The sequence below is a fragment of the Heliconius melpomene genome, chromosome 21, assembly GCF_056956725.1.
Source record: "Heliconius melpomene rosina isolate 202511_hmr_F chromosome 21, ASM5695672v1, whole genome shotgun sequence".
NCBI classification, from domain to species: Eukaryota; Metazoa; Arthropoda; class Insecta; order Lepidoptera; family Nymphalidae; genus Heliconius; species Heliconius melpomene.
Window position 1 is genome coordinate 8,716,363 of NC_140409.1, and position 14,525 is coordinate 8,730,887.

Genomic DNA, 14,525 nt, shown 5'->3' on the forward strand with positions numbered 1-14,525 from the left:
TCTTTTTCTAACATGTTCAATAAACCTTCAAGCAAAACTGTTTTAGGTCACAATAGGTGGGTATTTTCCATATAGGAACATGCCTGGATACGATTACATTCATTTGTGATGTCGTCTAGATATCGGGAGTGACTTGAATACTTTTACGTAGTTATGATTAATTATAAAAGATATCATTTTGAGAAAAGTATAAAAAATCCGGAAAAGAAATATGAAACATGAAACCCGCCCTCATAAGCTTTATTGTTAGAACTTTTTAATTGCCTACAAGTCACCGCGAACACCTCGCCTGTTTTATCGATAGTTTCACACCTATCAACACTTCAGTAGTGGGAAAATCTAAACTGCAATGGTTGTGGTACTATAACGCCATTTGGCTCAAATGCGTTATTAATTTATCTTTTTAAATTCGAGAAAATGATATAAATTGTTTTATACATTAAAATTATTAACATATATATTACTAATTTTATTAAAATATGGATAATTTAAGTGATAGAGAAAGGTCTGAAGCGCGTGAAAACTTTGAGAATCAGTTGCGTTTTGCTTTCGTAAAATATGAGGGTGTGGAAGAAGATGATGAAGTAGTTGAGGTAAGGAAATTGCGCTTATAGTATATTAAATACAAAGCAGGCTCGGTGACACAACTGCAGTAGTGGCCGCTCTAACTTTGTGGCTCGTATTTCCATTAACTGCCTATAGAACGTAGAGTTCAGACACTACTTTCTCCACTTACCTACTACCATCCGAGTCACTGCGTGTTGAATTAATACACGTTGTTTAACGGGAGCGGCGAAATAAAAAAAATAATAATAATTGAATGCCTGAGTGGAGATCGACACAACCATCGCAGTGACAGTCGAAGTTTATCCTACTGGTCCCACTGGCCACGAAACCTCACTTTTCAATTATTTTTATTTGTCGAATAAAATTGCCTATAACTGAACTGAACAACTTTAGCTAAGGCGGCATGTTATTATTTCTTATAATTCATAGTCTTTTATCAGATATTACAGATATTTTAACATGTCAATGGAAAACGCCTATCGCGTTGAACAATTTTTTATGGAGATTTTTTGATTTCTTGTAATTTTGCTAGACAGTTGTGATTGATCATGAGATGTTCCAGATTTTCAATTTTAATGTGCAAAATTTCAACTTTACATGCTGGTTTAAAAAAAACGTAAGTTTTGATTAAAAATAATAAATTGAGGAGAACTACCGAAATAGATAGATAGATAACTTAGATAAGTGATTTATTACCAATATCTAGGTGTACCTATAGGTTATTATATAGGTACTTATAAACTGGCCATTTTGGTATTAAATGACGGATATTGAAAATACAAGCTTTGACATTGCCGTAATGCATTTTACTTTTGTATTATAATTGTAATTGTATCACAGAGATGATCATGTTGATTTCTAAGTGTTGTAAATTTTATAAAAAAAAACATATCTTTAAACAAGTTTGTTATATTAAAACTTTTGCACCATTAAAAGCAAAAAGATGGCACCCTGATGTTGAATTTGTAAACCAATTTGCTGGAGTGGCGATGTTTCCAACTGAAGAGATCGAAAAGTATTATAAAGTGATTTATCACTCCAGAGTGAGACCTGTTGAGCGTAAACTGAAAAATATGTGGATTAACTTTGGTCCCCAGCATCCAGCAGCGCATGGCGTTCTTAGACTGATATTAGAGTTGGATGGAGAGACAGTTGTGCGTGCCGATCCTCATATTGGTTTCTTACACCGAGCTACGGAAAAGTTAATGGAAAATAAGCACTATACTCAAAATTTACCTTATGTAGACCGTTTTGATTATGTTTCGACATTGGCTAACGAACAAGGCTTTTCAATCGCTGTTGAGAATTTGCTTAATATTGAAGTACCTCCAAGAGCGAAAGCCATAAGAGTGCTTTGCAGTGAACTTAGTCGTGTAGCTAATCATCTTTTGAACATATCTGGTACCATCCTTGACGCTGGCGGAATTACTCCCTTTTTTTGGATGTGTGAAGAACGTGAAAAGATTTATGAGCTCCAAGAGCGCCTTTGTGGTGCACGAGTGCATTGCGCATACATACGCCCGGGGGGAGTATCGCAAGATATTCCCATAGGATTTCTTGATGATGTTCACGAATTTTGTTCAAAACTGGGAGAGCGGTGCGATGAAACAGAAGATTTAGCCACAGGAAGTAGGATGTATTATGCAAGAACAGCCGGTATTGGTGTCGTGAGTGCTCATGAAGCTATTTATCGAGGTTTCAGTGGTCCTATGCTTCGGTGTACTGGTGTAAAGTGGGATTTACGTATCGCGCACCCGTACGATGGATATGATCAATATGATTTCGACGTACCAGTGGGTACTATGGGAGATAGCTACGATCGTCATCTCCTTAGATTAATGGAGCTACGTCAGTCTTTGAGAATTATAAATCAGGTGATTGACACTATGCCTGAAGGCGAAATTAAAACAGATGATTCAAAAATATCTTTGCCACTTAGAGCAGAAATGAAAACTTCAATGGAAGCACTTATTCATCACTTTAAACTTTGCACTGAAGGTTATTTAGTACCTCCAGGTGCAACATATACAGCTGTCGAATGTCCTAAAGGAGAATTAGGATTTTATATGGTGGCTGATGGCACCTCCAAACCATATCGCGTCGGCATAAGATCATGTTCGTATAATCATTTAGCTGGGCTAGCTTTCATGGGTAAAGGTTTAATGCTCGCTGATATTTCCATTTTAATTGCCACAATTGATGTTGTATTTGGGGATATCGATCGATAGATGGAAATAATTTCAAATAAGACAATGTGAAATAATGTTTTTAATATTGATATTAGTTGAGGTGAAAATTTATACTGGCTGTATAAAATTTATAGTCTAATAAATCACAGGGTAGCTAAGAACATATATATATTAATAAAAGAAATGAATATTAATCTTACTAAAGAAAAGTTGTTATTAGATTAAATAACATGTTATTAGCAAAACATCGATTGCCTGATAATTAAGTTTAAAAACATTACGTTTACGAATTCCTTATAGTAGCAAGAAAATAACACTAACTCTTAGTCTTAGACATTAAACAGCCATCACCAAGGAGCTTATAGATAGTCCTTTAAAGATACGTATTAAAATTGTTATATTACTCATTCTTTCTTACTATTTCGTGACTAAAGAAATTTTAAGATTTGTGAATAATATTCATATTTTATATTTTATATGCGAGTTCTAGTAAATATTTCATTTTGGCACAAAAATCGTCTCATTATCTTTCACGCAACCATAAGATGCCTCATTTTTTATGGACATGATAGCGAACATGCCCTGCCGTCGGAATGATACGAATCAGCTTACTAGTCAGTCAAAAAATATTATTGTGAGCCGACATGTGTCCGTACGCGGAAATAAGCAATTCGGATAATTTGTGAATATACTTTAGGACATGGATTGTGGCTGAAAAGTGAAAAAGAAAAGTGGAGAAAAGTGTCAGGATGGTAGATTTGGTTGTAGTTCAGGTATGACATTAAAAGTTTTATCTTTGAATATTTCGCTAGATTAAAATTACAGTAAATATAAAACCTAAAAATTCAACGAATATATTACGTTAATAATTACTATATCAATATGTATATTAATATGAATAATGAACTATGCATTTATATAACAATTTAAATTTGTTCAATTTGTTTATTTTTACAATTATAGTTTCAATTATCTTTGTTCGATATTTGTGCATTTTATTTTATCTCTATATTGTCTAGAGCTCTACGATGTTAATATCTAATTCTTTTCGTTATGTAACTACCTAACTACCCAAAATGAAAATAGTCAAGTTACCAAACTTAAAATATTTCATAAGTTGTTGGAGTATTCGTGATAAACGCCACTTTATTTGATACAGAACCATAGATTTTATCATTTACATGTGAGCATAAAAATGGTATTTCATTTCGTGCAGTATTTCTTTTCTTTTTTCTTTGTGTGCTGATCTCTTTTGCACGCACTCACGTCAATTCTTTTATTTCAATTTAATCATGGAGGTGTACGGAAGCCTCATTTACTTTTTATATCTGGCCTATAAGTTAGTCTCTATGAAAGTTTAATATCATTATCGTCATTAAATTAACTGAAGATGGACTTGTCTGTATTTGGAAGGGTCATAAGTAATTTTGTAAGTATTGTATGTTAATTTCTTTGTTTGTCTTTTATTATTATTTTTTATATGTATATTATTTTTTATTTCGGCTTTATCGTTAACAATATTGGTGTTGATTGATGAATCTTAAAAAAAACGGTTTCAAATAATCTGTTGCAATTTACAATTTATAGCGCAGCAATAATGACCTTTTTTAAAACTTCATGCCGTATCCCGTATATGTTATATATGGGTAGGCAGAGAGAACCTGGAAACCTTGTGTTAAAACAACTTTCATTATTCTTTTCAATCCCAATCCTTTCTGCCGAATTCTGGAGGCATTGCGTGTTGAGTGGTGGAACTCAACACCGCGCTTTACCTATTTATCAGAAGGAGTAGGTGGTGGTATTTCCTCGAATAGAAATCGAACCCACAACCTTTCGCGTTTACAGTCGCACGCTTATGTCGCAGCAAGCACTACTTTCCACCAATGACGTAAGTGCACTTTTTTTATATGTTAATGTATATGGAAAGCCTATTTATACAATTAATGAAGCTAATTTAAAACAAAGTGCAAATATGTCATTGTTGCACCAAATGTGCTGTTGATATATTACGTTGTTAGAAATTGTACGTTACTCATTTATCGAATGATTTTCACATATTACCCATTTCATTTAAAATCATTACAGATTAAGGACAAGTATTTCTTGTTCTATTACTCTGGTACATACTTAAATGTCTTAAGCGCCAACAAATCTATATCTACGAGTACTATTATATATTATAGAGATGCAGGTCAGAATGTTTGTACTTGGAAAATATAAGTATAACATAGAAAATTATTGATGACATTTAATAACGTAACAGAACCAAAACCAATGATTTTTAATTTTTTGTCAGTTTGTCTGTGTGTTTTTTCGGGTTAATCTCGGAAACGACCTTTAATAACAATTTTCAATCGTTGTTGAAATAAAAGAAATATATCATTTTAAAGGATATTGTTAGTTAGACAATTTTTTATGTTTTAAAAAACTGTTTTAGTGAATTGCCTGAAACTTTACTTTTACATACAGGTTTATATATTGTTTTTAAAATTATACTATAATTAAAAAACGAAAGTAATGCAAATTAGTAAATTTAATAATTGTGTAGTTGCATAAGTTTATGCAAGCGGGAGAAGCCGCGAGTGGGTCGCTAGACTCGCTAGTCACGCTTAAATTTAGGTAAATTGTTGATTTTAACTTTTTTATATCTTTATATATTAACAGTTAGCACATGCATATAAGATATTAAAAAAAAAACAATTGAACTTAACCAAGAAACTATAGAATCTGCTTTATTATTTTTAGTACCGAATAAAATTGCATACCCACTTACACGTATATATATACACCTTCACCATAAAATAATCTGCGCGAATCGACAATAACACACCTCGATCAGAAAATTACTGCTGCAAAATATCTTGGTTGCACGCAAGAACTCTATTGTTTTATGGTAAAATGACTCATGGGTCTCCTAAATTGACACCTTTTATTAAATGTACTGTAATCCAGCCGGGTAGGGGTGCTGCGTGCCGCCACTAATATTTGTACAAGCAAATGATATGCCGTACCACCCCCTTCCCTTTTAATAACACCTCCTACTTGTCCATTTAATTTGCATATTACAAGTATTGTTTCGTCTAAAGCCGTGTTGCTTACCGACAGTTTGTAGCAAATCCTCCACAGGGCTTGTTCATAGCAAAATATAAAGCTTAGGTAGAAGGTGCAAAATATTTAAAAATATTTAGTTTGGATTTTAAAATGGAAATGCTAAAGATAAAAAAAATTATATGATTTTTTTTGAGAAGAGTTTCTCAAAATCTTTTAATTTTTGGTAAAGCTAACCACAATTTATAATTAAGAATGTTTGTGTGTGGCATTAAACCAGGATCTAGCGATGAGGAAGAGGAGGAAGATGTTATGGATATACTTCAGGTCTGCTGAACCTATTTATTATACTTCAAATTCATCTCCATAAATATGTTTTGTTCAAATTTGTGATTTTAGTATTTTTGTTATTAGAAAAGACGTGAAGAATGCGAGCGCAAGGCAAGACGGGGGGAGATGGACCCTCGATTGGAGTTCACATTTCAACTCCTTATCGATGGTACAGGCCTACCCCGTCACGCAATTATGGACCATGTATTTGAGGGAAATATGGTATTTAAAAAGTTTCTTCTTAAACTTATTAAGTGTCGTGAAATATTAACGATAATTACCTATTATTTTATGAATTATTATTTGATATTACAGCTCGATGATATTAATCAGCTATTCTTACCACACATGAGAAATAAACTACTCTGGTACTACCAAGATGTAGAGGAAATTGAGCATCGCCCTTTACCAGAAGGCACTAAATCAAGACAACAAGCACAAGGAAAGATACCGCCTCCACAAATTACTCTTAAAAAAAAGTTATTTCTCTCTGATGGTTGGGATGTAAAGTTTACCGGAGTCTGTATTTACATGTTTCGTATAAATGTAAGCAAACAATTGCCTGAAGAAGGATTTCATAAAGATTTGTAAGTGTACTAGAATTTACTAGAATAAAATATATATGGAGGCAAAAATATTAATTAATAAAAAAAATTAGGTTCTGTGGTATCCTGAATGCGGACAAAGTGGGACTCGTAACAGCTATAGAACGTGTCATGGAATTCGTATATATGAGTGCCTTAGCTCATCCTAGTAGCGACGGAGATGAAGATGAAACAAGGTTCCCAATTGTCAAAAACCAGCTGCTACCCGGTTTAAGATCATTTTGTAGTGCGTTAAAAGGTAAGAATAAAAATTTATAAATTAATTGTAATTAATATATGTGAATATTATAATTACAATAGTGATCTAATAAAAAAAACACCATGATTTTGAGAAAAAATAGATAAATAAATCAATAGTTAATTTAAATGATTTTGTAAGCCTAATTTTTTGTACAAAAATGTAATTGTGCACATCTTTATTTGACTTTTCCCAAAACTTGATATTTTTAATTTAATAATTCTAAAGGCGCGATATATATTTTTCCATTTGAACAGTTTGTGAAGAAGTGTGCAATCAAGTGAATCTTTTTGATGATGGACAAGCGTTAATGGCAAATTTAAATGACCATATTGAGTTAAAGGAAATGATAAAAAATCCCAACACAATTACGTCACTGGAGGAAAGAGTAAATGAATGGATTAAAAAAATTATGGAGGTCTGTAGTTTATTTATTTTTCAATACATTACAAAAAGAAAGCCCTACTTATTTAGTTGCAATTGTAGTCTTATTATCCAAGATGATATTTGTACAAGCAATTTTATAAAATATTTTGTAAATAGAATGAATGTGGACACTATGTTCCAGATTCTAAGTGAAAGTGAACAGTTACGTCGGGAAGTAGACTCGAGTGGTCCTCAAGATGAGCTCGAATACTGGAAAAAGAGAGGAGCACAATTTTCACAGCTGGTCTCTTATTTGCAGGTATTTTTTCAGAATAGCATAAGCATGAATTTCTTTTATTATATATTACAATATAATGATGATTAAATATTTCGAAGATTTTTTAAATGTAATTTTTAAACTAACTTACAGTTATATTTCAATCGCAATAATTACAACAGGCATCGTTAGTTATATGTATATATCAGCAGCAAAACCGATTTTATTATGAAAAAGCTTTATTTATTCTATAATCGTAACTTTTCAGGGTTCGTTATTAGTAACTTTGTCTTGCTTAACTAAATATTTATATTGTAAAATTAGATAATAACGAATGTTTTTGTAAAATATTTTACGTTTTTAAGTGAATAGTCTAAAAATTAATAAAAAAATAACTTTTGTACCTAGTATAAATATGTTAAATAGCTGTTAATTGATTAACTTTTAGAATAATGAGGTTCAGTTAACTTTGACTTGTCTTCAACTGGCGAATTCTAAATATATAAAGCTTTGGCGTGATACTGATCATAAGATAACATTTTGCTATAATGAAGCAAAAGACAATGCAAAATTTATACAAGCAATGGAAAAGTGCTGCCATTCCTTATATCTAGACGATCCTGTCAAAATAAAAGACTCCATATTAAGTTTACTACAGACGGTGAGATTGATACATAGTGTTTCCCAGTTTTATAATACTTCTGAAAGAATATCATCGTTAATGGTGAAAGTAAGTTAAGGAACGTTTAAGTAATTAAATATTATCTAAAATTAGGGCTTATTATACATATATAAAAATATTTTTTTTTAGATAACCAATCAAATGATTGAAACTTGCAAGCAGTATATAACATGTCGCTTCAAAGAAACGATTTGGTCCCAAGAACGAGATGTTGTGCGTGAGAAATTAATACATTGTATTAATTTAAATAAAACATATAGAGATACGTATATTTTCGTAAAGAATCAGGCATTTCTCCCTAATACTGAACAATTTAGTTTTTCAGAAAATTATGTATTTGGAAAGTTTGATACATTCTGTAAGAGACTTAATAAAATTATATCTATGTTTGATTTAATGGATGACTATAATCATTTATTTGAAAAACGCATGGAAGGACTGCTCCTGGGTGAAGGTAGGAATACTTGAAATTTTATAGGTTACGCAAAAAGCTTCTCGCTGTATCTCGGTCAAAGCAATCAGAGGGAACCTAGTAAGACGTTCCGTTTCTTTCCACCAAATACTTGAGATATAGCGTGTTGAGTGGCAGAACTCACTGCCGCGTTTAGCCTTAACGTTTAGCGTTACCAAAGCGAGGAAATGAAAACATTAATTATTTCATTCCCCTAGTGGAAATCGAACCCACAACCGTCGCGTTTACTGTCTCACTATTGTGTCCTAGCTCCACGACCGCCTCGGGTTGATAGTGCATTTTTCTGATATCGCTTAAAATCATTACAAGTGCAGAACTATTTAATTCAAAATTTACATAAATTGTTAGAAAAAAATATATTAATATATTTTTAAACATTGTAGATCTAGAAGATGCAATGCATTCATTTAATGAAGCTAAGAAAGCAGTGACATCTTGTCAATACGACTATCTCGACTATCGCAATAATGATTTTGACAAAGATTACCACGTCTTCGAAGACAAGACAAATGCACTTCGAGAATCAATTGGAAACACAATTGAAGTGAACTTTGCCAGTGTTTGGGAGACACCACAAGGCATCAAATTTCTTACTAGATTTGAAAAAGTATGTTTTCTTAAATATAGATATTGTGGGTATTACAGAAGAAGAGTGAAAAAAGGTGAATGCCGCGGAGATGCGATTTCTTCGTAGGATATGCGGAGTCAGCTTAGCAGATCGAATCCACAATGAAGAGATACACAGAATGGAAGATAGTAGCGAGGATGTTAAGAATGAAGTAGAACGTGCTCAGCTGGTTTGGGCCCGTCGTAAAAATGAGTGATGAAAGAATGGCAAAAAAGATCTATGATGGAAAAGTAGCTAAGAGGAGACCTCGGTTGACCTTCGAGAACACAGTATCAAAGATACTGGAGGAAAGTCTCGTAAAAAGCATGAGGATTCCACAGGAGGCATGTATGTAGAGGTTAATGATAGTGGACGAGGCGAAAGAGGTATGTAGAGACCGTAGCGTTTGGCGCTCCGTTCTCACTGACTACCCCGCTAGGGATAAAGGGTGAAGCTGTTTTGTGTTGTGTTGTTGTAGATATGTATAAATAGATCTGTTTTTTTAAATATCTTGTGTGAATATAAATATTTAACATTAATTTTAAGGTGAGCCAGAAAATTCAAATAACCAAGTTGAGCGAAAAATATGACAGAGTGTTGAAATACAGTGAAAAAGAAGTGGACAAAATAATGAAAATGTTTAAAAGGCAAAAAGATGATCCTCCTCTGCCAAGAAATTACTCACCTGTCGCAGGTATACTTATTTGGGTGTTATAATTGATCGTTTATATGAATATATGAATGATGAACCTAGTGTTGAGGCAATCTGTTCCCATTTACATACTTTCTTTCTCCACTTTCCGACTTTCCGGCCTTGCCTTGTTACCAGAGAGAGGTAACAAATATGTAAAATATTTTATTTCCGCGAGTGGAAATCGAACTTACAACGTGTCACGTTTAGTTTACCTCAATAATTTTACTAACTGACAAAATTACAATTTTTTCGACTCTTTTGTTAGATTTACATAGTAAAAACGAAAATAAAAAAAAAATCATCTTTGTATTTAAATAAAAATTCATAGGCCGTATAAAATGGGCTCGCTGTCTCATGTACAACATGACGGAGACGGTGGACAGTGTCTGCGCGCACCCAGTACTGCGCGCGCTGCCCGCCGCCGCCGACATGATGCGCAAGTACACGGCCACGCGCTCGCTCATAACCAACTATGAGGATACCATGAGAGCTGTCTGGATGAATCAGAATGTGATTTTTTTATATTTTTTCACTTCACGCTGTATCCCGCACTCAGCATGGCAGGTAGAGGGAACCTAGTGTTCCCAATTTCGTTCTAAATGTCCGCCGAATTCTGGATTCATTGGGAGTTGACTGTCGGAACTTATCACTCTCTCGACACCAGAGCGGAAAATTAAAATATTTAATATTTCATTTCCTCGAGTAGGAATCGAACCCACAACCTTTTGCGATTACAATCACACGCTTGTATCAAAAACCACTACTAGTACCGATTGGGTTATTCATTACATATAGCTAAATGATTTTTATATTCCCTTTCGTTAAATTATAATTAACATATAAACAATATATTTGAAGCCTTTTTAGTTAAAATAATGCAAAATAAAACATAAAATTCTCATAATATTCAATGTAAGCAATATGTGAGAGTAGTTTAATAAAAATATTTTTATCTTTCAGTTATGGGATGTGGATGATAGCTTGAACAATACCTTACTGAAAATAGATGACTCTGGTCGTATAACTGTCAATCTAGACCACACAATTAAATTGCTAATAAGGGAGTCAGACTGTCTTGTTAAGATGGGCCTAGGATTGCCAATTGTCTGCCATTCATTATATGCAAAGAAGAATTATTTTACACTAGTTAATGATTCATTGCAGGTATTGTAATAACTTAGCAGACAAAAAACAAATGACATTATTATTTTCACTAATGATACTGAATTATATTTCTAGTTTCTACTAGAAGATTATCTACGAACAATAAGACAAGTTAAATTAGAAGTTCGTCCTTTACTTTTACCACAAGTGGTACGTCTCTCTTCTCTATTGCTACCTGGATTGAAGTCTGTCTCGTGGACAAGTGAAGATTGGAAGGAGTTTATTGATCGTGCTAATTCTGCAATAAATGGCTTCGACGTCCTTGTTACAAGAGTGCATGATATTTACACTAATAGAATAATTTACATGTTGTCTGGCATGCAAGAGGTTACATTAATAACATTACCAGGTATCGTATTAAGTATTTTATTATTTGTATTATATAGTCTAAGAAAGCATAGATAGTCTGGCGTAGTACAACATACAGGTTGGAATTGTCAGCACCACTTTAAATGAAATCACAGTTGTAACTACTCTATAAAAGCCTAATATAATTCAGAATAAAAATAATTCCCAAAACTGAAAAAGTTATTTTTTCAAATAAAATATATAATAAAATATCGTTTTAAAAAAAATCCTACGTTTAAAGTTGAGGTACCTTGATTAATTTCTTTAGTTTAGGTTTGAAATATTTTAACTGCCCCAAGTTCGTTTATATAGCCTTTATGACTTTCTTTTCGTTGCTGTCTTTCGTAAAATCTCGATCTTTTTTGGTGTGTGTAATTTTCTCTTAGTACTAAGCCTAATAGTTTTGATTGTTCGTTGTCAGTTATGATGCTATTGATAACTTAAATATATGAAGGACAAACCAATGGACATTATTTAACATAATATGTTTGAGCATGAGTAAAATTTCAAATATTTTTTTTATTTTAGAAGAAACTCCATGGTCTGTCGAAGAGTTCATTGAACACGTGGAGAATGGTTGCCGGTAAGATGTAAAATTATTAAATATTAAATAAAATTATTAAAGTATTATAAACTTATTTTATTCCATTTTACATATATATTTATTGATTTCAGAAACGCTTGTGTAGAACTGAATAGAAAAAGCTTAATGGTAGAGGAAGCAGTCGAAGAAGTACTTGATTTAGTTAAAAAAGCAGCTCAGCAAGTGAAACCTACTGAGATTAATTCTGATTTTGAATTTCTTATCGCTGATGGTAAGCTAATATTAGGTATTATTACTATTTAATTAATAAGTACTTCATTTTATAGTTACGTACTTACAGGATGTTCATAAATTCATCAGAGGGGGTGAAAAAATAGTTGATAGTGTACGAGACGAAAGTGGTATGGATATCCTTCTAGGGTAAAAGCGTGTGTTAGAATTAAAAGCAAAAAATCTTAATTTATTTGTTTCCAAATGTAGACGACGTTCAATCTACCAGTGGTGCGGCGTCCACCTTGAATGAATCTACGGCCAGTGGACAGCAAGATTGGTCTGCAGTATGGGAATGCTTCGAGAGCCCTCATCGCTTGTTATCCGTACCTGCTGGCGGTTTATCTAAAAGCATGCAGGTACAAATTATATACCAACTAAATTACGCTTAATAGCATTAATTAAACCTTAATAATTATAAAATAAAATAAATAACTTTTACACTGTATTCCGCACACAGCAGGGTAGGCAGAGGGAACCTAATGTTAAGTCACTCCGTTCCCTATTTTCTGCCGAATTCTGGAGGAATTGCGTATTGAGTGACGTATGCATATAAAATTATATATTGTAATTTGTAACAGGAAATGGTGAAAAATGCTGTCAGCGAGATGCGACGATACTACAGCCGCAAGGTGGTGGATGTGCTAATAAAGGTGACTAGACGCGCTTTGGATCTCATTATAAAGCAATTTTCTCAAGACGTCGATAATATTGGTAAGTCTAATATACTAGATATTACTTTTATATTTCATATATTTTGTCACAACAAGACAATGCTGACTGCTATATAATATATAATAATTGTTGACTATATAAATTTTAAAATTGTAATGTATTATTACATTAAAATGATGATTATTTGGCATTATTTCAATAAAGGAGTGTAATGTTCCTACCTAGTAGTTATCTTCTCTTCGGATTTTCAAACTATTAATGAACGTGGCTCTAATTTTAATAATAAAACTTATTTTTCGTTCCAATTTCCAAGCATGTAGTGGGGTGGCCAAGTGGTTTTTATATACGTACTTATAATTAGAAAAACTGGATAAAAATACTGGAGTTGGATTATGATGAAAAATGTTTATTGCATTCTTTTTATTTCTAATTTCTTTCAAACGTGGTGTGGTTAGTTTTCTACGGTTATCTTTCTAAATAATTCCTACCTGACTTTATCCTATATAATATATGATAAAAAAAATAACCTACTATATGTTACTACATGAATGAATTTACTTTTGTCAATATCATCGTATTATTAACTATTACAAAATTATATTAATGATCATATGTTATTACATTATAATACATGTTAGTATATAACTCAAATTACAGTCGGTATAGTGTGGGAAAGTGCGGCGTTGAGTGCCGCCGGTCAACACGCAGTGCCTATAGAATTTGGCGGAAAGTGGTGAATGGCATGTGTGTCTAAATGGGAACGGAGTGTTTTAACACTAGGCTCCCAGGTTCCCACTACCTTGCTAAGTGAGCTGAAAAAAACACAGTCGGTATAGATTAACTGTAAAGCTACAGTTATCTGATCAGAAACTAATTGATCAGAACGTGAGATAATAAAATTATTTAAGTTAATTAAAGTTAGTTAATTCTTTGCTATAAATTATTTAAAGTAAAATTCGAAATTCATTATAATGAGTAGTTAGCGTGATAGTATTGCACAATCTCTTCCTATCTACATTTCTCAACTATTTGCAAATATCGAAACGCAAGGAGTAACATAAAGCCTCTATTGGTTTTATGTTAGCCTGGTACGATGAGGAACGAAAATACCTGTTGCTGCTTGGTGAGCTCCTCCACAAACAGGAAATGATTTACTAAGTTTATTAATAAAAAAATATTTATTAATAAATTATCTGCGAAATATGATAGACAGCAATTTCTACTCAATTATTAAACGTCATCAATCATTAAACGAAGTAAATGAAAGTATGAAAAATGAAGTATTTAATATTTTCATTTTCTCCCTCTGGCAACACCCAATACCTCCAGCATTTGGCGGAATAATTTCCACTTATAAATATATATAAATTAGAGTGTATAATATTTATTTTATTAATTTAAAGTACATATATGTATATACAGAGTGTAACTCGATCGACGGATCAATAG

At 32.6% G+C, this 14,525-nt stretch overlaps 1 protein-coding gene and 1 pseudogene across 1 annotated transcript in view; both read left to right on the plus strand.

Annotated features, from left to right (window-relative positions):
• The first annotated feature begins 1,409 nt into the window (after nt 1-1,409).
• LOC146527150 (NADH-ubiquinone oxidoreductase 49 kDa subunit pseudogene) lies at nt 1,410-2,795 on the plus strand (annotated as a pseudogene).
• Nucleotides 2,796-6,098: 3,303 nt separating this feature from the next.
• Nucleotides 6,099-14,525, plus strand: part of Dhc1 (dynein axonemal heavy chain 1) — a 56,720-nt gene continuing 48,293 nt past the window's right edge. Inside the window, exons 1-17 of the mRNA XM_085206644.1 lie at nt 6,099-6,131; nt 6,219-6,356; nt 6,450-6,721; nt 6,793-6,977; nt 7,235-7,395; nt 7,546-7,662; nt 8,069-8,350; nt 8,432-8,756; nt 9,158-9,381; nt 9,928-10,075; nt 10,404-10,585; nt 11,036-11,239; nt 11,315-11,588; nt 12,116-12,170; nt 12,263-12,402; nt 12,612-12,760; nt 12,983-13,115. Of these exons, the coding sequence (XP_085062770.1) occupies nt 6,117-6,131; nt 6,219-6,356; nt 6,450-6,721; nt 6,793-6,977; nt 7,235-7,395; nt 7,546-7,662; nt 8,069-8,350; nt 8,432-8,756; nt 9,158-9,381; nt 9,928-10,075; nt 10,404-10,585; nt 11,036-11,239; nt 11,315-11,588; nt 12,116-12,170; nt 12,263-12,402; nt 12,612-12,760; nt 12,983-13,115 (3,004 nt within the window). The 5' untranslated portion in view covers nt 6,099-6,116. The remainder of the gene's footprint in view (nt 6,132-6,218; nt 6,357-6,449; nt 6,722-6,792; nt 6,978-7,234; nt 7,396-7,545; nt 7,663-8,068; nt 8,351-8,431; nt 8,757-9,157; nt 9,382-9,927; nt 10,076-10,403; nt 10,586-11,035; nt 11,240-11,314; nt 11,589-12,115; nt 12,171-12,262; nt 12,403-12,611; nt 12,761-12,982; nt 13,116-14,525) is intronic.